Source organism: Musca autumnalis, unplaced genomic scaffold, assembly GCF_047663935.1.
Source record: "Musca autumnalis isolate F117 unplaced genomic scaffold, ASM4766393v1 scaffold_649, whole genome shotgun sequence".
NCBI lineage: Eukaryota > Metazoa > Arthropoda > Insecta > Diptera > Muscidae > Musca > Musca autumnalis.
Genome location: NW_027412254.1, coordinates 12,769 through 37,628, shown reverse-complemented (window position 1 = coordinate 37,628; position 24,860 = coordinate 12,769). Strand labels below are relative to the sequence as shown.

Below are 24,860 nucleotides of genomic sequence, written 5' to 3'. Positions count from 1 at the left end.
ACTTTTGACTTGATCAACCAGATTGGTCCTAGTCAGCTACGAATATGGACAATATTGATTCACTGTTTCGGGTATATCCCACACAAAATTTGAATTTTTTCCGCAAAATTGCAGTTTAAGACCAACTCTCGCATCGTTTTGAAATTTATTGTACCAGGTCGTCCTCGCGGCTCCTATTACGACTAAGAGTTTTGTCGGTATGAAATCATGATATTGGTAGTTAGAACTTTATAGCAAACTATGTGAATTGAAAAATGTTTTTATATGAACTTTTCAATTAACCTAGACAAACATTATGACAATTTCAATTGATTTTTATGGATCAATACTCCATCAATTAATGCCACACAAACTTCTTTGACATATACGGGTATATACAAATAAAGTAAGAATATTTAAAGTCAAGAAATCCCTGAGTGTTTTTATATATACACATATGTGTATATTACTATATGATTATACTCCTTAAAATACATTTTTTAATAAACTTTAATTAACTATCTAATATTTGTGGTATGTTTTGAAACAAAACCTTGTCAAAGCATCATAACAATCTCACACAGACCCAACACATATTTACACATCTTTATAGTTTAAACATCTTCCTGCAAAATATTTTCTCATCCACGGAACAGGAATAACACTAAAACACCGGTATGAATAACTTCCGGTTGGAAGTTGGTTAAGACGAGAATGTGTTATTTCTTTTTTTGTGTGTTGGATATGACGAAACAAGCACACAGTTACCAACACATCAAACTATCTGTATAGGTATTACCAACACTCCAAACTAGCTGTATACGTAGTAATATCATAGATGATACCTATATAGGCATGTCTGTACATTCATAAAATACTTTACGTCCTTATTCTTTAACACGTGTTAGTGTTTTGCTACGCACCATGGATAAACCCATCAATAGCTATACTCACGTCTTGAGGTTAAAGGAAAATTTTGAGGATAATGGAAACTAGTGTGTGTGTGTTGCCGTTACCGCATTAGCAATATCGGATAAAAAATGTATAGTTACACTGAAGAAAAAGAAACGGTTTGAGAATTGGTTAGATTGATTTTCAGTAAAAAAGAAATTCTAATAGACCATAAACTATGCTACAAAAAGCTCCCGATACTTCTCCAAAAAAACAAGTAAAAAATAATCAGTCCAAAAACCATAACAGGAGTGACAAAGAAAGATTTTGAAGCTTTCACAGTAATTTAAGTGTGTTTCCACTGGCAGACCCAATCAGTACACACCGAAAAATAATCCTTATTATATTGCAAGAATATCACATAAGCGGGGTGCTTAGAATATTCGGAATGCTTTAAAGGCGGTTAAGGCATATTTGACCGAATTTGGGTATTTTGTGTGTTATATAGGTACATCAAAATCCGATCCGATTTTCACAAATTTTTGTAGAAATTGTTTTTGAGTCCCGGTAAAGGCCTTTTATCGATGGCCATAATTGCGGCCATGAGAGAATTTTTGTGAAATTTCACCTTTGGTCTTAAACAAATTACTACGGAAACAAAAATTCATATATAAGTTCTTTGGATCAAATGACAAAAAATAGTTTTTAGGAGTTCCATTTTTTTTGATCGCCCTAATACTTACATATGTATATGCCCAGTTGCGTATCACAGTTACCGTCAAGTATACGCACGTTAGGAAAAATTTTAAAATATTTATATTCAAGCAAAATATTTAAGGAAATTCTTTTGATTTTTCCAACAATATTCTCAGTGTATTCCCACATTACATCCGTACAATGTTTACTTTCCAAACCAACAGCAACAATTTCTAAAATTCTTATGGAAAAAAACCCTCCAAACCAAGCACTTAAAAATGGAGCACATACCAATATATTTTTAAAATAAACCCCCTCAACACACACAATACATACATGTGAACACGTTGTTTGTAACGGCACTTTAATGTTATTAACCTTTACCGCATCCTTCCTAAAACACACTCAAACAAACGAACACAAACAGGTAATTGAAAAAAAAACAACAACGGATATTGATTAGCTAAAACAACACCAATGCACCGCAAACCACACACACTCACACAGTAAAACTGGCATGATTTTAAGGCGCAAAGAACCTAAAATATTTACAGCACAGCACAAAGAGAAATAAAGTTAAATGATAACAAAACACCAACAAACAAAAAGAAAGTGAAAGAGACACACCAATACACCACAATTACAAAAAAAAAAAAACAAAAGTGAGAGTAATACAAAAGAGAGTTAAAAGAGAGTAAATGACTATTCTTTAAAAAAAAAAATAAATGGTGTTTCTAACTAAATAATTTTCTTATCTCATTTCCCCCTGTTCTGCATGCAACCCTCAAACGTTAAATAAACAGATATTTGGTCCAGGCGGTGCTAAAGATGAAGATTACGACGATCCACCAGTTACTCTTTTACGTGGCCCACCCGGTCCTCCTGGCATACCCAACAAAGATGGTCGTGATGGACGTGATGGTGCCAAGGGTGAACCCGGTGAGCCTGGTGAACCCGGTTCATTGGGTCCACGTGGCTTAGACGGTCTACCAGGCGAACCAGGAATTGAAGGACCTCCCGGCCTGCCAGGCTATCAAGGACCTCCCGGTGAAAAAGGTGATCGCGGTGATATTGGTCCACCCGGCCTCATGGGACCTCCAGGTCTACCCGGACCCCCCGGCTATCCTGGCGTCAAAGGTGACAAAGGAGATCGTGGAGATTCAGTGAGTATTTTTGATTTGTTTGCGAAAAAAAGAAAATATTCTGATTAGCCCTTTCACTAGAAGTATCGTAAAATGCGAAGACGCCAAGATGATGGCATGGCTGATGCTCCTCATCATATGCCCACAATTGAATATATAAGTATTGAATTTAGTGTGTGTATTTTTGTTGTTTTTGTTTGGTTTTGATTTTCTTTATAATTTCGTATTTTTTTGTTTTGTTTGTTTTTTAGCTTTATGGTCCACCTGGTCCACCCGGTCCCATGGGTCCTCCTGGCCATCCTGGCAAACCTGGTGAAAGAGGTTTGGATGGCCGCAAAGGAGATCCCGGTGAGAAAGGCACAAAGGGTGATCAAGGTCCTATGGGTCTGCCGGTAAGTAGTATTAGTAGGTTATGTATTTATTTGTTATTTTATTTTAAGTAAAATATTTAAAATTTTAAATATCATATCAATCAGTGATCTAAACGTTGGGATATTGCAAGATAGGACATGTGGAAACATTTGAATTTGATTTTTTTTAATATTAAGAAAATATAATTGCTTTAGTGTGGAGTAAGAATTTAGAAATTAAAATTCACGTGCCTGGAAACTAACATTTATATACTAAGCTTCCGTGATACTGGAACCACTCCAAATTTTTGACTTTGATAATTTCATGCTCACTCCACTGAATATTTTAAATAACTAAACCAGACGTTTTGTTTAAAGATTGTTGTAAAAGATCGATTTCAATTTTTAATATTTGTAGCAGTGATGTGTACCAAATACTCGTTGGCTTAGATATCTGTCCGGGCGGACTATGTTTAACATCATTCTTGTATGAATTGAAACAACTGATTTTAGCGTATCTAGTACCCCTTTCGTTTGCTTTGGCAGCTGACGTTATTCTGCTTCGATGAACGGGGAGGTGGTCTCCTAGTACGGTATTCCCTCTGCATTGGTGTACTGGCTGAGCGACTGCCTCGGTGTATACCTATTCAAGCCTGACTGATAAGCTTTATGGAATCATATTTGCACCTTTGAACATCTCGTCATAATGATAGTCCGCTGGGACCACAACTTGTAGTTTCCAAGTGTCATTCTGAAGTTCTCAGGGTGCATTAAATATACTACTACTTCGTAGCGCTTATGTTCGCATACCACACTGGACCCCTAAAATAGGGCTTTTGCTTTATAAGAGGTCAACAAGGATTCTTTGTCAGAGTTTTCTTAGCAATTCCCAGGATCTGCCGGAGTACCATGTTTTAATATATTTCCATTGCGTAGAACACCACACTGGCTCCGCACACTTTACCACCGACCAGCCTATTGCTTTATAAAAGGTTAACCAATGAGATTCTAATGTCTTTATTATGTATACTTCCACTGCCTATCGCTTGCGTTGGTATACGTCAGTGGCCCCACATGGCCTACCAAATGGCCTATTGCTTTATAAGAGTTCATAAAGGATTCTTTGTTAGTGTTTTCGTAGCAATTTCCAGGATATGCTCGAGTAACAGGCTTTAATATATTTCCATTGGCCTACCAAATGGCCTATTGCTTTACAAGAGTTCATAAAGGATTCTTTGTTAGTGTTTTCATAGCAATTTCCAGGATATGCTCGAGTAACAGGCTTTAATGTATTTCCATTGCGCAGCATACCACACTGGTTCCGCACTCCTTACCACCGTCCAGCCTATTGCTTTATAAAAGGTTAACCTATGGTATTTTGAAGTCGTCATTAAATATACTTCCACTGCGTAGCGCCAACCACACTGTCCCCGCCTACTGTCCGTGCCTATTAAAGGATTCTTTGTCAGAGATTCCATTGCAATCTCCAGGACGGAATTCTGGCAGGTTTTAATATATTTCCATTACTTAGCCTCGCCAGCATAGATTACACCTGATCGGCATATCGCTTTATGAAACTTTAACAAGGTTTCTTTGCACTCCGAGTGCTCTCAGCCAGCGACTTGTGAACCTTGTTTTTATTCTGATCTTTACGTGGACAACTTAAATTAACTGACGATCGTTACACCCAATATATTGTGGTGGTTAGAGGTCGAATTAGGGCACCATCGAATATTATATTAAGTGGCCTTCATTGGAGATGTAGCGGCAGATATTTTCATATTTCTCATACGAAAGAACTGTACTAAGTGAGCTCTGTTGACACTAAATTCTATCGCATATGTCATCCACGTTTACATTGCGATCTCTAAGCCGTCTGAAGATTGAGGTCTTCCAGAAAGGTAGCGTTTCAAAAGTTCTGGAATTATCTAACATCTGAAGATTGGGGTCTTTCAGAAAGGTGGATTTAATATGTTCCGGAATTATCGACCTACAGTCTTCCACTGAGGAGGAGTAATGCCTCAAGAGTCTTCGCAACTAAAATTTCTCTCTGCGATCTCAAAAACTTGATTGACAAAGGCCTTCGAATGTTCATGAGCCACCACGACTGTTGCACGGTCTATTCCGGTTAGTCCTAGTCCGATATGACTAGGTTATACGCCCATATCAAGTCGTGGTACTTAATCCACTTTGCTGCTGGCGAACTTGAAAATTTCGTATCATTATGTGTATGAGTATTGTCTCAAGATTCTTCGCTACCGGTAACATAAGAAAATTCGGCCGCTTCAGCTCGCCTTTGCTGGGGACCCAACTGTCATCATTCCAGAGTGCGGGAACAGTATAGGTGGCTAGCGTCCGATTGGAGACACTTTTTTCTACCCAACTTCGAGTTCGCCTTGTTGCCTGTATGCTTCAGACACTTCTCTTAGCCCTCTCTTTCCCCCGGGGTGCCGAACTAAGAAAATATTACCAACTCTCTCTGTAGTGCTTCTCTTTCTGGAATACCGCGCCTTGGCATCTCTTCATCCACTTGTTTGCGCCATATATTCTTTGGCTTGCCAATTCTGCGTGCATAGCCATGCGGCCCGAATATATATGCCTTTTTAGCGGGTTCATCATCGCTCATTCTCGATACGTTTATCTGTACTGATGTCGTTGTATAGCAGATACAGCTCGTGGTCCATACGACGTCGATATTCACCTTCAACGCAAATTGGTCCATAGATCTTTTGAAGAATTTTTCTCTCAAACACTAAGGCTTCTGAACCATACATCAGCAAGGGTAGTATCAGTGTTTTGTAATGCGTTGTTTTTGCTTCACGAGATGTGGCTTTATTCCTAAACTGCGAACCCAGCCCGAAGTAGCATCTGTTGGCCAACACTATTCTTCTTCGTATTTCACAGCTGATGTTGTTGATTGTGTTTACGACGGTGCCGAGGTAGACTAAGTCCCTTACTACCTCAAAATTATAGGAACCAACCTCAACAGTTGTCCCGATCTCTGTGGACGCCACTATTAACTTTGTCTTCTCGCCGTTTACCGCCAGACCCACTTTAGCAGATTCACTTTTGACTTTTTCATAGGTATCATTTTCTTAGACCTATAATGTCAATGTCATCGTCATAAGCAAGTAACATATGGCTTTTTGTATATTGTGCCACTTCTTTTCACCTTCTCATCTCGTATAACATTTTCCAGCAGAATGTTGAAAAGATCACCTCTGAAACCTCCTTGTCAGAAACCTCTTTGGGTACCAAACTTTTCGGAGAGGTTCTTTTCTATTTTAACTGAGGAACTCGTGTCAGTTAGAGTCATTTTACAAAGCCGGATGAGCTTTGCGGGGATACCAAATTCAGACATGGCTTGGAATACCTTTGAACGCAGCGGGCTGTCGAAGGCAGCTTTATAATCGACAAAAAGGTGGTAGGTGTCGATTTGCATCTCTTGGGTCTTCTCCAGGATTTGCCGCAGGGTAATTATCTGGTCAATGGTGGATTTGCCAGGTCTAACGCCGCATTGGTATGGCCCAATTATTTCATTGACCATAGGCTTTAGTCGTTTGCACATCTTGTAGGCAATAGGGAGAAGATTTATGCCCCTATAGTTAGAGCATACAGTCTTATCTCCTTTCTTCTGAACAGGGCACAGGATGCTCAGGTTCCAATCGTCGATGATGGTGATGATGGTGCTAACTAGATGATGATTACACCTTATCAGCGTGTCGCCTCCGGTTTTGAACAGCTCGGCTCGTAAGCTATCGGCTCCTGCTGCCCTATTATTCTTCAGCCGACTTATTGCTGTCTTTACCTCATCTTGGCTGGACGGTATACATTCAATACCATATTCTGGGATTGGATCTGTGGTATATTCTCCGTATTCGCTACTATCGGATACCAACAGATTGGACAAATATTCTTTCCATTTCCTGAGCACACTATCTGTATCAGTTACCAAATTACCTTGCTGGTCTCTACAGGAGGATGTGCCTGTACCAAAGCCATCAGTTTGATGTTTCACTCTTTGATTTTTCTCGATTTTTTCACACTCCCGTTTTTCCATTTCTCTCTTTTTCTTGCGGAAAAGACGTTTCTCTTCTCTCCTTTTTTCCCGATATCTATCTCGTGCGCTACGCGTTGCTACTGATTGTAGAGTAGCCGTATATGCCGCATTTTTCTCTTCGGTAGCAGCACGACACTCCTGGTCATACCATGGATTCCTTGGTGGAGGTCTCTGGTATCCAAGAATGGATTTTGCGGCTGTTTGCATGGAGTGGACAATATTTTGCCATACTGCTGATTTGTTATCGGGACGAGGAGTGCTTTCATTAGGCAATTGGGCTAATTGGGTGGAATATGCCGTGGCTATCTGTTGTGTTTGCAGCTTACCGATGTCCAACTTCCGAGTTGTATCTGTTCGTGTTTTATTTCCAACGTTTAGGCGTGCACGTACCTTTGCTGCAACAAGCTAGTGGTCCGAATCTATGTTTGCTGCTTGGAACAATCGTACATCCAACACGCTCGATGAATGTCTTCCATCTATCACAACATGACCAATTTGATTACTTGTTCTTTGATCTGGAGACAGCCAGGAGCCCTTATGAATATCGAGATGCTTAAATCTGGTACTGCTAACTACCATGTTTTTTGCAGCTGCAAAGTCTATCAGCCTCATACCATTGTCAGATGTTTCACTGTGGAGACTGAATTTCCCGACTGTCGAGCCAAAGATATTCTCCTTTCCAATTTTGGCATTAAAATCGCCTAGAATAATTTTAATGGTCATAAGTTTCTCCAACTTCCAAGAAGATTTATATGAGACAACACTTTGCGTAAGAGCTGCGCCCGGGCATCGAAATGTTTTTTTTACAGCGATGTAATGAATTTCGTAAACAAGTCTTTGCTTTCTGACATAATGGCCCAAAAGCTCTAAAAAATCTATGATGACTTCTAAAATGGTTGGTGAGCACTATAACTTCTCTCAAACATAAATCAAGTTTGAATATGGAATAAATTGGACAACTTCCCACAAAATGGAGTTTAAATGATGTTCAAGAATTGTTTTGAAATTTTTACCGAAGGTACTCCTTGTGATTCTGATTACAGAGATATAATATTGTTCGTGAGACATTCATAACGACATAATGCTCTGAACGGTTTAAAAATTCCCACGACGACAGACTAAAATGGCTGGCTAGAACGACAAAGGAACGACTCCCAAAAGTATGTCCAGTTACAACATGTCAGTCCAATCATTCGGATACCTTTTCCGTCATAGTTCAACACTTCATTCAATTTAAGTTCTATGCTTAAATACAGTTTACGACCAGTCCTCGCAACGTGTTGAATTGTTAATAGCAGGTTGCTATTGGGAGATGGGCTTCGAAATGGCTCATTTGTTTGCTCCTACACTAAAGTTTTTAGTTGTCGTTGTTACAATACAATTAATTTCCATACTTCTCTCGATAATATCCCTTATGTTCCAAAAACCCCATTCAAGTGGTATTCTTGCAATATAAAAAGCAGTAGGTTTTTTAGTGTAGACTATGTTGCATGGCTCTGTCAGTGAAGTAATACCTACTCCGCAAAGGCCTAAAAATGTAAGCTAGAAACTCCAAAAACTTCTTTTGTCACCTACGAAAATTCTATTTTTTCAATCAGGGATTTATGTAGAGTACATTATGATTCACCACACCTGTTATTTTATTTTTTGCATATTCATAGGTTGAAGATATTTATTATTTTTACTTGTTTTCAATAGGATTTCATCTAGTTGTCCCTTATCATGTCAATAGGAGAAAAACCTCACTGAGGATTTGGTACATTACTTCGTATAATTAATGACGTTAATTATACGCCACACAATATCCTACCCTTAAATTATTTTACAATACATGAGTTCATTTGCCATTGTTATTTAACTTACCTCGTTTTATTACATTTTAGGGTCCTATGGGCATGCGCGGTGATTCAGGACCTATGGGTCCCTCGGGCAAAGCTGGTCTTCCGGTAAGTTAACATTTATTAAATTCCTCATATAATAACGTGACTAAATCACCAACACAAAATACTTTGGCTTTTACACAAACTCTAATAAAACAAAAACACTAAAGTTGTTGTAGCTAACCCAAGAAAACAATACACACACATGCTGTTAATAAAATGTGACTAATAACATAACATATTTATTGCAATTTCTTCTTTCTCTCTTTCTTCACCAGGTGTGGGAATACTAATATTAAAAAACTAAACACACAGAAAAATAATAATAAAACAACATATTAATAATAACACTAATAATTAAGGAAAAATATTCAAAAATCCGACAGTGAAAAAACTTATTGGCAAATGCTATTTGTCATGTAAATGTAAATTAAAAAAAAAAAAAATAAAACAAAAACCCTAAATGAGTTTTAAAACCAAAGAAAAAAATTGAAAGAAAGAAATATAATTTTTAACCAGAAATAAACCTTAACTATATTTACCCAATTAATTAATTTAAATAACAACTACTTTTAACCTTAATTTTTACAAAAAAAGAAAACAAGAACAAGTCACAAGTTACTAATATTTCATTTCATAAAACCAAACCCTAATTAATACCGACAAAATACTAAATAAATATTATTTCAAAACTGCTTTAAATGTAAAGGAAAATTGAAAGGAAAACAACAATTAATGGCCATTCTATAATTACAGTTCAAATGTTTCTAACAAAACAAACAAACCATATCAATTAATAACAAAAATCCAACAACTACAACACAAGTATTAAAGAACGTTACAAATTCAAATTTCCAAAAAGACAATTACAAAAAAATTATTTACCCAATAATTATTGATATACAAGGCAGCATATTCAGAAGCAAACGAAATTATTCAAACATATTGATAATCCGCACAAAAAATATTTCTTCTCTTTTGTAAATTCACTAACCTCAATTATAAATAATTTCGAAAAAAAAACAGAAAAATCCGTTGAAAACGGTCAATGAAATGCTTTCTTATAAAAAAACAAAACAATAACATCCCCTTGAAAAAATGAGGCAGCCGTGTTTTAAGTGAATTATTTAAGTACCGTCCATGGGCTTTGACACAAAATATATATACAAACATATACATATTTATATATATGTATATATAAAACTTAAAATGTGACATACATACAAAAGTTTAACTGAATGTAAATTATATACTAAATGTCTGCCAAAAGCTTAAATATTTAATTTAAATGAATGCAAATAAAAAAACAAATAAAAAATAAAACTCCGACGAAATCAAAACAATATAACATTGGTTAATATCATTTATACAACCACTAACACCTACACAGACAAACACACATCCACAAATGTACAATAATTAAATACAAATAAATACTAAATTAATAAAAGGAAAAAATAATAGTAAATATAACATTATATTTAAATAATGATAATTAATTTCCATTAAAGGCTATTAAAACATTCATATCGTGCATTTGAAAAAAGGCAATTGAGAATCAGGCTGGGATTGTTGTGGAATTGCAGATGGAAATCTAATAAAATCTATTCATATATATTTCAAAGATTTGTTGTGAGCAACAGCTTGTAGTATAATTACTTAGATTTTCTACTGCTTCCCATTAAGTTCATAGTCACATGGGTTAATTTCGCTTTTAAATTGTACTTACGTGCCCCAATACAGAGCGATTGTTCCATAAGCGGGCAATCTTTAATTTTGTGTTTCCAAATTTTAAGAAAGTTATCTAAAAGAACATTTTGCGATCTTCATAAGGCGACCAGAGTCGCGCTTCTTTGCAAAGACAGTATAGTAAGGGCGCCCAATGAGTTGTTTTTGCATTTGCTTCCCCCTCTCACTTACAGTGTAAGTGAATGAAAACAAACAATAAACATCATGTGGTTGATGTTTTCTTCAGTCATACATACACACATACTAAAACATTGATGGAAATTCTTGGGCGAGGCTGTCATAAGGTGACATTGCGTTCCTTGGCTTCCATTGGAGCCTTGTCACTGTCCTGTTATTTATCTCATAAGACATAATCATATAATTAGACGACAACGAAAAACAATTATCAGCTCACAATACAATGAGGACATGGTTACGATCGAAAATTGAAATGTGATTCATAGAAATAATAGCTGTTGACCCCACATATGTTGGGACCAATTCCGCTTCAGACAATTTAGAGTCGATTTAGCCGTGTTGGTCTGTCTGTCTGGCCGGCTGGGGAGAACATTGCCATTCGTAATATTTTGTCCAAATTTAGATAAAGTTCAAAGATCTATGGGGTATGCCCCCTCCAAACTATAAAAAATTTTATTAAAGTAGTGCTCACGCTAGTTGTCGAAGGGAGTATCAAATTTGGGCCATACTTTGCACTTTGTAATATTTTTGCTAGACACATATCGGGTATCTCCCACATAAAATTTCAAAATGTCTTGCAAAAGTGCAGTTTAAGACCAGATCTCGGGTCGCTTTGAATTTTCTTGCAACAGGTTGTCCTCGAGGTCAACTAAAGGCTAACTAAAGGGCTAATGAACACAAACCTAATTCGAACCCTGAAGACCGAAGTTATTTTAATCGACACTTCGTCGAGCACCCCTGTATGACTCAAGGTGCACAAGTTATTTTAATTGACAGTTTGTCAAGCAGTCCTGCAGTGACAGGGCGAAGCGAAGATTACTAGATCGCATTAGACCCTTCCTGCTGAGGAGGAAGTACCCCATTTTACAATGGACGATGTTGCGAATGCCATCAGAAACGGAACGCTTATCCGAAGCGTTAGTCCCTGATGGAATCTCCACGGTAATGCTGATGTATGAGCAGGGAGTTGAATATCTCACCAAGATTGTAAAATTGGTGGTCAAACAAGGACACAAGCTAAGGTGAATGGTACAGACCGATTTCGTCGATTTTACTGTTGCACCAGCAAAACAAGATTTTGTCAGTGCAGTAATACCTTGTTAAGAAGAAGCAGATTTCTTGTTTTAGTTTGGCTGTCAGAGATTGGATCAGAGATTGGTTCGAGATTGAGCTAAAGATAGCTACATAACAAGTGTACCATTGTCTCTGTGATTTTATGATCTTCGCAAAGCCTGCAATAGTCACCAATTTCATCTCTTTTCCATTTGCAAGACATAGATATGATTCTGAAATTACCCTGCGACTCTATCGCTAGTTTTAGTTCGGACTTCTTGAGGAAAAGTAGGGATGTGGTTATTTGTTCGGAGAAGATTGGCCAGAATGCCTTGGGAAATTTGGAGCTGGGTTCGTTGTGCCAAATTTGGCTAGCTATCCCGATAACTTTGTTGTAACTGCCGCATGAGGTGGCTTGATCAAGTTTTCAATTGCAACATCGGGAGACTTTGCATTTCATGCTGCAATGCCCTGGAGCTCAACACAAAATTACGAGTGATTTTATTGTCTACAAGGCTTTTTGGAATCCAAAACTGCCGCAGACGCTGGTCGCTTGACTATCGACGTAAATAGTCTGCGGTACAAATATAAGTTCTGTGGATTTTTTTTTTTTTTGATTTCACGGGAGTCGATTTTTGAGGATATCGCTAAGAAGAACCTGCAGTTTCCTGGAGGTTCTATTCGCCGTAGAATCGCAACATGACCATATTAAGAGCTTCACTATGAATGTAGCTCCGATGTGCACTGCCAGTTCATGTACTACACGATCCAGTGAATGGAGATCAAGTAGCACATTTAAGGTCACCTGTAGGGTGTTCTTAATGGCACTAGTGATTAAGGTTGATGCCGCTCTCTAAACATTGTATAATTTATGAATATACGATGTCTTCCTCAAAGCAGTCCACCACACCAGAATTTCATGGGCAAGAATTGTAATTAGGATGGTCGTGAAAATCCGATGATCAGTGGTCTTAGTCCCCCACTCTTGCCAATAGATACACCAAGCTCTGCCTTATCTGCTTTCGAGAATACCGATACGTAGGATATATTAGATGTAACAATGTCTTGTTGAGTATGATTTTGGTTTGACTATAGATGGTTTTGTTTCAGATTAAAAATCTGTTTACTTAGACCAGAGTAACATCATTTTTTCTTTATTTCAAAACTGATGTTTTTTGTTTTATTTTTTGCGGTGCTGAACTGGATAATATCATTAACCACCTCAAAATTGTATTTTTCAACGCCTACTTTAGTCCGAGTTCACTGGACGTCTTGCGCGTTGATACAGTAAACTTGATCATATTGCTGTTTACAGCCAGACCCACTTTTACGGATTTTTTTTTATTTTTTTTTTTTCAAAAATCTATGGAACCACTATTGGATATTTTAACCAAATATTAAGGGTCATTTGTTCTTACATTTCCACCCCACAAAAGTTAAACATTGTTGCGGTAATGTGCAGTCCATGGCCAGGTTTTTGCCTCAAATAGACTTTTTTACAAATAGTCACCAAGATAGTCACCCCCATCTACCATAATTCCACCATAGTCTTCTTATGGTAATAAATGAAGCTTCGGGGATATAGTCGTGTAGACAGTGTAGACTAATTAGGCCCACTTTGTCTGATATCTCTCCAATAAAAGTTTAAAAATTGAGACTTACTTCACTTTAACCTGGGATTGGATCGTATTAAAAATTTTGCACAGCTTGCAGCGTATGTGGTCCCCACAACTATGGAGATATTAGTCGTCCAACTTGGCTCCTCTGTGAGAACAATACATCCACCACTATACTGACAAATATGTTCGAAGTATTATCTCTTGTTTTCGTTTCTTACCCTATGTTATTTTAAAATTGCAAAATATCCATCATACTTCATTGTAGCAAAATCCTTTTGGTCACAACTATACATTTTCTTTAGCCTTAAAAAATTAAAAAAACCAAACATAAATAAATAATATATTAGATAGGTCCATAATAATTGCAATGATAAAAACAATAACCAAATGAATTAAACTTTAATTTTTGTAATGAAAACTGTAAAAGTCCGAAACCGTCAAAAAAACAAAATACACACCAAATGGAATAAATGAATGCCGAATAACATTTGTCATTCATCATCATCACCATTGCCATAACCACAATAAACAGCATAATCACGGTCAACTGTAACAAGTAAACAAAAATTTAAAAAACATAAACATATATTTTTTTAACTTTGCAAACAAGTTATAAACAAAAAACAAACTTTATGGGTTTCATAGCATCAAAATAACAGAAACAAAAAAATCATAACAAAATAGTTAAATAACAACAAATATATATGGCAACTGAAACTATAGCTATACAAACGAAGAAAAAACAAACACAAATATAAACGGATAAAAACAATATATAAATGAGAAGAATAAATTTATTTACATAAATATTTAAAGGGGAATAACAACAGAAAGAAACATACAAACAAACATAAACAAAAAGCAAGCGGAAATGTCAGAAAGAAAAATATTACAATTAAAAGGATAAATAAATATAGATTAAAACAGATATATATATTAAATGTAAATTTGTAATATTATATAAATAGTATATACATATACATATATTAAGATATACACAGATATATTACTAAAGAAATTTCCAATTTTCATCCAATTTTCATCCAATTTCCCCTTAAGAAAAACATGAAACGAAAACCCCCCAACTTCCTCTAACAACTTGCAACCGGAATATTTTAAAATTAAATGTCAATTTTGTTCAATTATTGAGACTCCAAAATGAATTAAAAAAAAATAAATTAATGTAAAAGTACATATATCTTTAAAAACAAAACAAAACTAATATAAACCTACCAGCATCCATCTTTGTAAATAAATATACACATCCATACATCTTCATGATATATTTATTTAATTGTAACTTATCTTTCATCTCATATCTTGTTTTTCAATTGTAAATAGTTAAAATTATTTGATGTCTTTAATTAAAATATGACATTTGTTTGTGTTCAACTACATCTTAATTAACATTTCTTCAATTATTCCTTAATTGATACTATTTATGAAATTAATACACACACAAACACACTCAAATAAACAAATTAGTATTATAATTGCCATCTAGAAACAACTTACATAAAGCCTTCATCAATATAATTTAATTCTTTGAAAACTAGATTTTCATTACAATTATGACTATTAAATAATACTTTAAGTACTATTTTTGTCATAGGCTAGTTTTCACACTAAACACAGCGTTTGAATGTGCAGGCAGACAAACATACATACATACAAATGAACATAAATGGAATTCACTCAAAATGTTATTGTAATTTTTCGACACAGTTACACAAATCAACAGAGAATTGTAATGAATTTTATGGTGAATAGAAGAGACTTACCCGCTGGCAATGAAAATTCCAATTGCCGCAATTTAATTAGTTTAGAACTAGTTCTCAGGCGTACTAGTTAGTACAAATTAGACCCTTCTTTAATGGTGAAGGGGACCAATTGACACAATGTTAACCCTAATAAACGAAAAACCGTCAGTTGTGAATATTAACTCTCAAATAAAAACTATCACTTTTCCAAACAACAACATATAAGGGAAACGATACAACACTTTGGTATATTAATATAAGCCTGGAACTACCCACTAGCAAGATTAACTAGTTCGATATCGGAACCTCACCGATTCTCAGTATTACAGTAACAAGTTCCACTTTAGACCTCTCACAGTGCAATTAACTGTAAATTTTAAGATGGGGATGTCATAGGAGGCAACCAATTGACTCTCGCTGGTATTATACAAGTTCCACGTTTACCGTTATATACCAGAATTGTATCAACCGATACCGACATGTACAGAGAGAGTCATTTGATTACCTACTACGACATTCACATGTTAAAGTGTACAGTTAGTTGTCAGAAGTGGAACGAATTATTGTAACTCTGAGAATCGACGAGCTTCCCATACCGAAATTGTTTGAAATTTGGCAATCGGGTACTTAGGTGACTCTACATATATAAAATGTAGAGAGAACGTTTTTGAGGGTGGCAATTTTTTTTTTTTTTTTTTTTTGGGTGGGGCAATTTTTGTTGGCTATCAATTTTTGGTGGCTGTACATATTTTGCACGGTGGCGATTTTTTGGTTGGGATTTTTTTAGGCGTGGCCAATTTTTTGGGGGGTTGGGGCAACTTGCCGCCCTTGGAAAATTTGTGCACACGATAACTCTTGAAGGAAGTAATGGATTCGGTCCATACTTTGCACATCGTGAAATTTCTACCAGACTTAAATGAGGTTCCAATATGGACTCAATCGGTCCACTCCTTGGGGTACCTCCCACACAAAATTTCGGAAAAGTTCAGTTTTGGACCCGCTCTCTAATCGCTTTGATTTTTGTTGTAGCAACTTGAATTCAATGTCGCCCATGCGACGGTACAAGTTTCATCAGGGGCAAGTCCATACTTCCTGAGAAAATAGTCTTAAAGTTGCAAAAAACCCCTATGACTCCGTGTGTAGTGGTTGGAGCTCAAGATAACTCTCGAACGGATCTACTGATTCGGTCCAAAGTGTGGCCTTCGTAATATTTTGTGCAAACTTAGTTTAAGTTCGAAGATAAACAATACCGGTCCACTCCTTCAGGTACCTCCCCAAAAAAGTTCAAAAATGTTCGGAAAAATTGTGCGCACGATAACTCTGGATGGGAGTGACCGATTTGGTCCATACTTTACACATCCTAATATATTTACCAGATATAGATCAGGTTCGAATATGGACTATATTTGTTTTGTTCACTTCTTCGGGTAGCTCCCACACAAAATTTTGGATAAATTCACTTTAAAACCTGCTCTCGATTCACCTTTATTTCTCTGGAAGCATCTTGCATTCTCTACCCGTACTTTATGAGAAAACAGACCGAAAGTTGTAAAAAAAACCCTATAGCACCATATTTAGTGGCTGTAGAGATCGAACCGAATACTGCGTTCGTCCACACTTTGGATATCGTAATATTTGTTCGAATTTTAGATGAAATTCGAAGGTAGGGCTTATAGGTCCACTGCTTCAAAAGTTCGAAAATATTCGCTAAAATGATAAGCGCAATATCTCACAAACGTAGCAACCCATTTGGTCCAAATTTTCTATCGCAAAATATTTTGTCCAAGCTGATTTATGTTAAAATTTGGGCCCTATCGGTCCAACCCTTGGGTTACCACCCATACAAATGTTCAACATATTTGTGTAGTTAAGGGTCTGTTCGAGAATCCTTTGGACATTTTATCGAAGGTTTTCCTAGTGGCACGATATTATGCTTTCCGTAGGCTAGTCTGGTACAAAAGCTCTATCTATCGATACCCCCGCAAAATTTTGAGCTTTAATTCAATCCATACTTCTGTCGGTTCATACGCCCATATTTTTTTTTTTTTTTTTTTTTTTTGAAAAAAAGTTTTTCAATCCACACAGGCTGAGGGCTTTGCCGACTGATACTTTTTTACTTGTTTTTACTCGATTTTACTCTTCGAGTAAACTCGTACTCTATTTCGAACATTTTCACTCCCACTCGTTTGTTCTTGCAAAACACGTACTATTCAAGTACTCGTACTCGCAAACACTTTTCACTCGCGAGTAAAAACGAGCAAGTCTGAAATATGCTTCGCGAGTGACGAGTAAAAATAGAGTTTACTCGATTTATTTTTTCTACTCGCGCGAGTATTCCAGCTCGAACTGACTCGAATTTCAATAGCGATTAGAATTCGAGCGAGTATTTCGGAGCTCTGCTCCTGTCAACACGTGGGATAACTATTTTGGGCCCGCCATGCAACGTCTTTAGTTTGAGCCTGCCTTCTTTCACGGTGCGGTATATGATGTATACAGTTCTCAGCTTATGAGAGGTGATTTAAGCGATTTCTCTGACTGATTTACCATTATTATAATTGGTATGCACCACGGTGGTGCAATGGTATGAACACCCGCCTTGAACGCAGAAGGTTGTCGGTTCGATTCCCCGGCTAGGCAACATCAAATTTTCAACGGTGGCAAAATACCACTCAGTAATGTTGGCAACATTTCCTGAGTATTTCAGCCATGTAAAACTTCTCCACAAGTGGTGTCATAAGACACGCCGTTCGGACTCGGCGATAAACTGTAGGTCCCATATCATTGAGCTAATATGAATCGGGGTGCACTCATCGATATGAGAGAAGTCTCCCTTGTCCCGCCTGGGATGTTTGTGAAACAATTATATAGGCCAAATGTAGCATATTTTCTGAAATCCTTTTACCTGACATTCTCTTTTTCTGAATATCGCGTCTATGTTACACACACAACAATTAATTTATGATCACATACCATAAAAGTAATATAAATCCTTAATTGCAAAAATAGCGGAGAAATTCCCACGATTTTATTGTACATTTATTAATTTAGCAATTATTTAGTTGACATCACAAAAACCAGGTACATATCCTTTTGCCTATTGTTTTTGTTATTTCTAACCGGCGCACAATGGTCCCAAATCCAAATTTTCTGGCCAAAACTATTTCAACGTCCATTTTGTATTGAAATTAATTATTATTTATAATAAATGTGTACAAACAGCAATTCTGACGTTTTATCGACCAAAATGACCAAAAACTGCCAAAATTTTTTGAACAGGGTGGTCCCGTTGTTTGGGGTCTAAACCAAAACATTGACCTATGTTAATAATTTTTGGTACGAAGGATTCATATCTTCCAAGAGGTCAAAATACCAAACTTCAGACGAATCGGTCATAAAGTGTCACTAAAATCCACAAAATATCTAAAATCGGACGGTACTTTTTTGTGGGGGCTACGACAAAAAATGGACCTATTTTCAAAAAAAAAAAAAATATACATACTTGTTTTCTACACTCTGAAACCCTTAAATATGAATTTTAAGGAAATTCGGTTGATAGATGTGGATATTCCCGTTTTGTTTCAATTGGATACTACGTACAGTCACAACAGGTATTTACAAAAAATTCTCCCATCTTAAAATAGAAAAATCCACTTTATTTTAACTGTGGCAATTTTGAGCACGATTTGACTTCTGAAGTTATTAGTACAGACCCCCTGCTATCTTTCAAATTCGGTTTGGAGGTGGACATGTTAGGACATTTTTTTGAAAGTTTAAGTATATTTAAAAAATATTTGTAAAAAATACTTTTTAATATATATAAAAACATTGATTTTATTACGCTAGTTTTACAAATTTCATCGTTCTTTTTGTAAATATTATGAAAGTACTCATTAACAGCTTCCCGATTCATTATAACTTTGGTCTTACTTCTGTATATTTATGCAGCGACGCAATACAACAAAAATGTTATATTTTAAATCGCAAAGTCTGTTTTATTTTTACATAAAAAAGTGTCAACTTTGGTACTGCGCCAATCAACGAATACTGACGTTATTTACAAAAACGAATTATTTTCAGATGATTTGATGTGTTTTTTATTATTCTGTGCAAAAAAAAAAAATAAAATTTCGAAACTTCAAAAATAGGGTTTTGGCCAAAAATTTCCTGATTGAAACCTATGTGCGACGGTCCCTATATTTCATACACCTTTATTGTGAACCTTCCAAATGTAGGGACGTTAGCATTCTTTGTTTCAAACGCCAGTCCTACATTTATCATTCATTTATCATATCAAAGTTGCGCATTATTTTTTTTCACCAAAACTGTTGATTTGTGTAATCTGTGATAAAAATTACAAAACAAATACAAACATGATATTTTGCAATTACACCAACAACGTACTCACATTCATACATTCATCCAAATTATATAAATAAAAATGAAGAAACCCCTTTAGGAAGATTGTATCTATAAGTTGTTAATAAAATAATACATAAGTACAGTATAATGAATGAATGACACTAAGTAATTTCTAAAAACTTTGTCCTTCCATTTTTTCTCCCCCTCTCTAATACTAATATATAAATATTTACATATACATACATAAAAATATATATTTGAAAGTTTATTTTACTTAATATAAGCATTTAAGATAACTTACTACCTATCTACATAATCCCCTAATTATCTATAAATATAAATAAAATTATAAATATATCAACTTTCAAATTTCTTTCCTTCCCTGCAATATACATACACAATATAAATACAGAAACACACAAACATAAACTATGAATATTATATAAATGGATATTTAATTTTGAATAGGGTTTTTTTGGGAAATTATGCATTGCCTAACAACAGAAAACAGCATCAATAACACAATAAATTAAAAAACAAATACTATTATAATATATTTTTAAGGTATGACAAATGCATGTGAGATAGAAAAAATATGTGGAATTGCATTGTGTATAAATTAAAATACAACTCTTGTCTTTAGTTAATATACAAAAAATATATTTTTTTCATATTTTATGTTTCAATTGTTTGTTCGGAGAATGATGACAAGAATATCTAGTTTTGAGTTGCTTTTTATGTTGATCCTTGATATGATGAACGAACAAACAAACAATCTATATGTATATCCTTTTAGACAAAGAACAGATGTCATAATCATTCCCCCTAGATAAACTAAATGAAATCCTTTTTTGCATTGTGTATAAAGTGAAAACGAATATAATATAAGAATAACAGCAGAAGTACCAGCAACAACAATAACAAATTAGAAACAACTATGAATTGTCAAATAATATTCCTTTTTCTTTATTTTGTGTTTTATTGCTGTGCAGCAGACAGATTGACAAAACTATAGTAAGCAAACAAATAATACGAAAAAAAAACTAAATTGAAATGAAAGTAAAGTGTATATGTGTATAAGAGGAAGAGAAGAGCAACAGAAAAACATAATAATAAAGATTATGTATTAAAAAATGTTTTTTTTTTATTTTCTTGTGAATGTACATTTCATTCATAGCTGAGGTTATTTTTATTTGTTGTAAATTTTTCTTTAAAGTTTTTTTCTACTTTAAATGAACAAAGATTCTCGTATTATGTATGTCCTTGTATTTTGTATTCCTTTTAGTTAAAGCAAATGCCATGACAGAAGAAGTCAAAATGACAAAATGAATATTTGAAAATGAAAATTAAAAAACAAAATAACAAACAAATGAACGTTTCTTTTGTGTATTGCATTATTCAATAAAGTGATGAGTTTTTTACAGAAAGATATTAAAAAAAGAATAAATATATAAAATCAATATTGTGTCGTTGTCATTATTTTGTTGATGGGTCTTAGGGGAATGGGTGAGGCTTTGGAATGGACCAAGATCATTATTTATATTCTTTTAAAACAATAATTTTTATTTATAATTTCTGTTGTTATTTTGTTTTATAATTAGTTTGGTAATTTGTCTTAAGACAAATCATAATTCATATTCACTTTTAAAAACATTAATATTTTTTTTTGATTTTTATTAACATTTTGCTTTTTTTTAATACTATGTTATATAACTGTTATGTTTTGTGTTTGGTATGCCTGCTCGCTTGCTTTCGTTAAATGTACTTTATTTAATTTATAGTTAACAATTATTTTATATAATTTGTATTTTATGATTTTGTTTTTATATATTGTTTAATTTTATTTATTTTTCTTTTCATTTCCTTTTTCTTTAAACTATACAGGGTCCTCCAGGTCTTGATGGCATGAAGGTAAGTTTTGCGAACTAAAAAACTGTTTCGGCCAGCGGCTGTAAATTCAGTGTGCACGTGATTATGTTTGTTTTTCTGTATGCTAAGCGGCTCCTCCCGACGAAATACCGGCACGAATTATTTGGATCCGTGCTGGAAGCAATAATTGATTTGTCACTACCCTCAATCTGCACAATAGAACTGCAGTAGTGGGTGTTACGTGGCAAAAAATATCGCTTAGCGTAATATAGGATTTTTCCGGAGTATATCAGCCAAGCAAAACTTCTTTTAATGCACGCCGTTAGGACTCGGCGACAACAACAAAAATATAATACCCAGCAACAATTAGGTAGCCACATGAGCCGAATAACTACTTACAAAATAATGTAACCAATCTACATTCTATATTACCAGTAGACTAAAAGGGTAAAAAGTATCAGTACGTGGCGTTGCCGGCAGAGATATACCCTCAGCTTGTCTGAAGTGAAACACTTTTTTCCCAAAAATATGGATTTAGATTAAAGCTCAAAAGGACTGACATAGAAAGGAATGGACCGACATAGTCCATTTTGGAATGGATAGGAATGGACGACATAGTCTTATTTTGGGAGACATTGCTCTCGATATATATCGCGCCACCAGTCATTTTAGTTGGTCATCATATAATTTAGACCTTCGGACCACTCTTGAATATAAATTAAGTTTGGATACAATATTTCGAGATCTAAAGTTTGGACAAAATCGGTTGCTCCGTTTAGGAGATATCGCGCATACCGTTTTAGGGAGAATTTTCGAATCTTTGTGGGGAATGTACCGGAAGAAGTGGACATATAAGCACCACCTTCGAATTTTATCTTATATTCGAAGAAATATTACGATATGCAAAGTGTGTACCAAATCGGGTACTGCCATCGAGAGTTATCGTGCGCACCATTTTAGCGAAAAGTTTTAACTGTGTGGGGGAGATATTTTTACAGCTTTCGGGTCATTTTCTCAGGAAGTGTTGACTTGCCCCTGAAAAAACTTGTACCGTCGTAATGGGGTAAGCGAATACAAGTGGTTACAATAAAACTCAAAACGATTCGAGAGGAGGTCTTAAACTGCACTTTTCCCAAATTTTGTGTGAGATATAGTCCATATTCGAACTTGATTTGGTTCGAATCGGTTGATCCGTTGAGAGTTATCGTGCGCCCCAGTCAGCCAGATAGACGGACGGATATGGCTAAATCGACTCCAAATTGTCTGAAACTAATTTTGTTCCAACATACCTGGGGTCTAAAACCGTTATTTCGATGAGGCACTTTTTTGATCGTATCAAAGTGTATATGAGGAAAGTAAATTTTAATACCCTCAGCACTTTTGCTAACGAGGGTATATGGTAAAAACCAAAATTCGTTTGCAATTCATTTGAAAAAATTTAAATTTTTTGCAAGCACATCTACGGTTTTTGTTAAAGAGGTTAAGAGGTAGTTTACACTATCTATCAATGTCATATGACACGAAATAAATACATTCCATATTTACCCACGGAGGCAGTGTGGAGACGTAGTTTTTTTTACATTTTTGCTGGTGTGGACGAACAGAGTAAATGGCGTGAGGAAAATCTCCAATATTACACATATTAGCGAATATATAACGATGGAAAATTTCATGTCATATGACATTTACATATAGTGTAAACTACCCCTAAGGAAAAAATTCTGGTTTCACGTCTGTTCGCGTTCACAAAATTGGACGATGCGCGCAAAGGTTATAGTGGTGTTTATTCTCATATAAAGAAAAAATATTTAAAAATATCTTATTTGTTGTTATGAGAAAATCTATGCATAAATCGTTAACAGCATTCCTTATCTACTCGTAGATGTTTAAATATTTATTATTATTGTCGCAGGAAATCAACAAATAATATAAAAATTTTGAAGTAAATCCAAATTATCCTGTCTCAGGGTCAGTACAAACCCTCAAAAAATAAATTAAAAATATATGCGGAATCTAGACAATGCGTAGAAAATATAAAACCAAATTTAGAGAGATTGGGTACATAAATTGCATATTGTAGCAACAACAAAAGAGAAACACTTATTGTTGGAAAATATTGTTGCAATTATATTTTTTGGTTTGATTCAAAAATTAGAAAAAAATATTTGGGAGTACTCCAACTATTTCGCTAAAATCCCATACAATAATTAATGTGTACTGCTAAAACTACATCAAGAAATATGGTTTACCATCGTGAAAGCTTATTTGCTTACTGTGATAACTTATAAGGTTAGAAAATTAAAAGTAATATTGAAATTACAATCATTCAAAGAATGTGGAAATTAAAAGCCTATTATTCGCGAATTAGTTAAAATGAGTTTTCAATATTTATGCACATTTCGATGTTTCACTCAGCGGTAAAGTGTGCCACCAGTTGCATCACACAATGCAAAAAACATTAAAGTGGGTAAAAATCGCGCAATTTGCATATATCATTATATTTATTCTTCAAGAACCGCGAATGTGCCTCCACATTCTATTCTTGGTAGAAGACCCATATTACTCGCGAATCTCTGTAATTTATGACACGCGTTTTCGCACATGTTATAATCTATATATATAAAAGAGTAGTGAGGTGAGTGACTGACTGACTGACTGACTGATTGACTGACTGATTCATCAGCGCCCAGACGAAACCGCTTAAGCTAGAAAGTTGAAATTTTGGGTGTAGGTTGCTGTTGGTGTGTAGGGGTGAGATAAGGCTGCGTTTTTGGAAATTCGACCTAGAAGTGTACGAAAAGTACTAAAAGGTACTAAATATGGTACCCTTTGTATTAGGCAAACGGTAAGAGCTAGAATTCTGAAATTTGGAATGAGGGTAACTGATGGAGAGATAGAAAGATGTACCAACGGGTTTTTGGAAATTCGAACTACAAGGGTTACGAAAAGTACTAAATGGTACTAAATTTAGTACAATTTGGATTTGTGTGAACGGATAAAGCTGGAATCCTGAAATTTGAAATTAGGGTAACTTGTGGAGAGTAACAAAGAAAGGTTTTGGAAATTCGAACTATAAGTGCACGAATAGTACTAAATGGTACTAAATTTAGTACAATTTGGATTTGGGTGAACGGATAGAGCTGGAATACAGACATTTGGAATGAGGGTCACTGATGAAGAGTATCAATGAAAGGTTTTTGTAAATTCGAACTATAAAGGTACGAAAAGTACTAAATGGTACTAAATTTAGTACAATTTGGGTTTGGGTGAACGAAT

At 35.1% G+C, this 24,860-nt stretch overlaps 1 protein-coding gene across 1 annotated transcript; it reads left to right on the top strand.

Moving 5' to 3' along the window:
* Positions 1-2,336: 2,336 nt before the first annotated feature.
* LOC141388163 (collagen alpha chain CG42342-like) lies at positions 2,337-9,064 on the top strand (the record flags this gene model as incomplete). The annotated part of the gene is made up of 4 exons (XM_073958197.1): positions 2,337-2,729; positions 2,793-2,882; positions 2,960-3,100; positions 9,002-9,064. Coding segments are annotated over 4 exons (687 nt in total), but the record flags the coding sequence as incomplete, so codon positions are not given.
* Between the last annotated feature and the right edge of the window lie 15,796 nt (positions 9,065-24,860).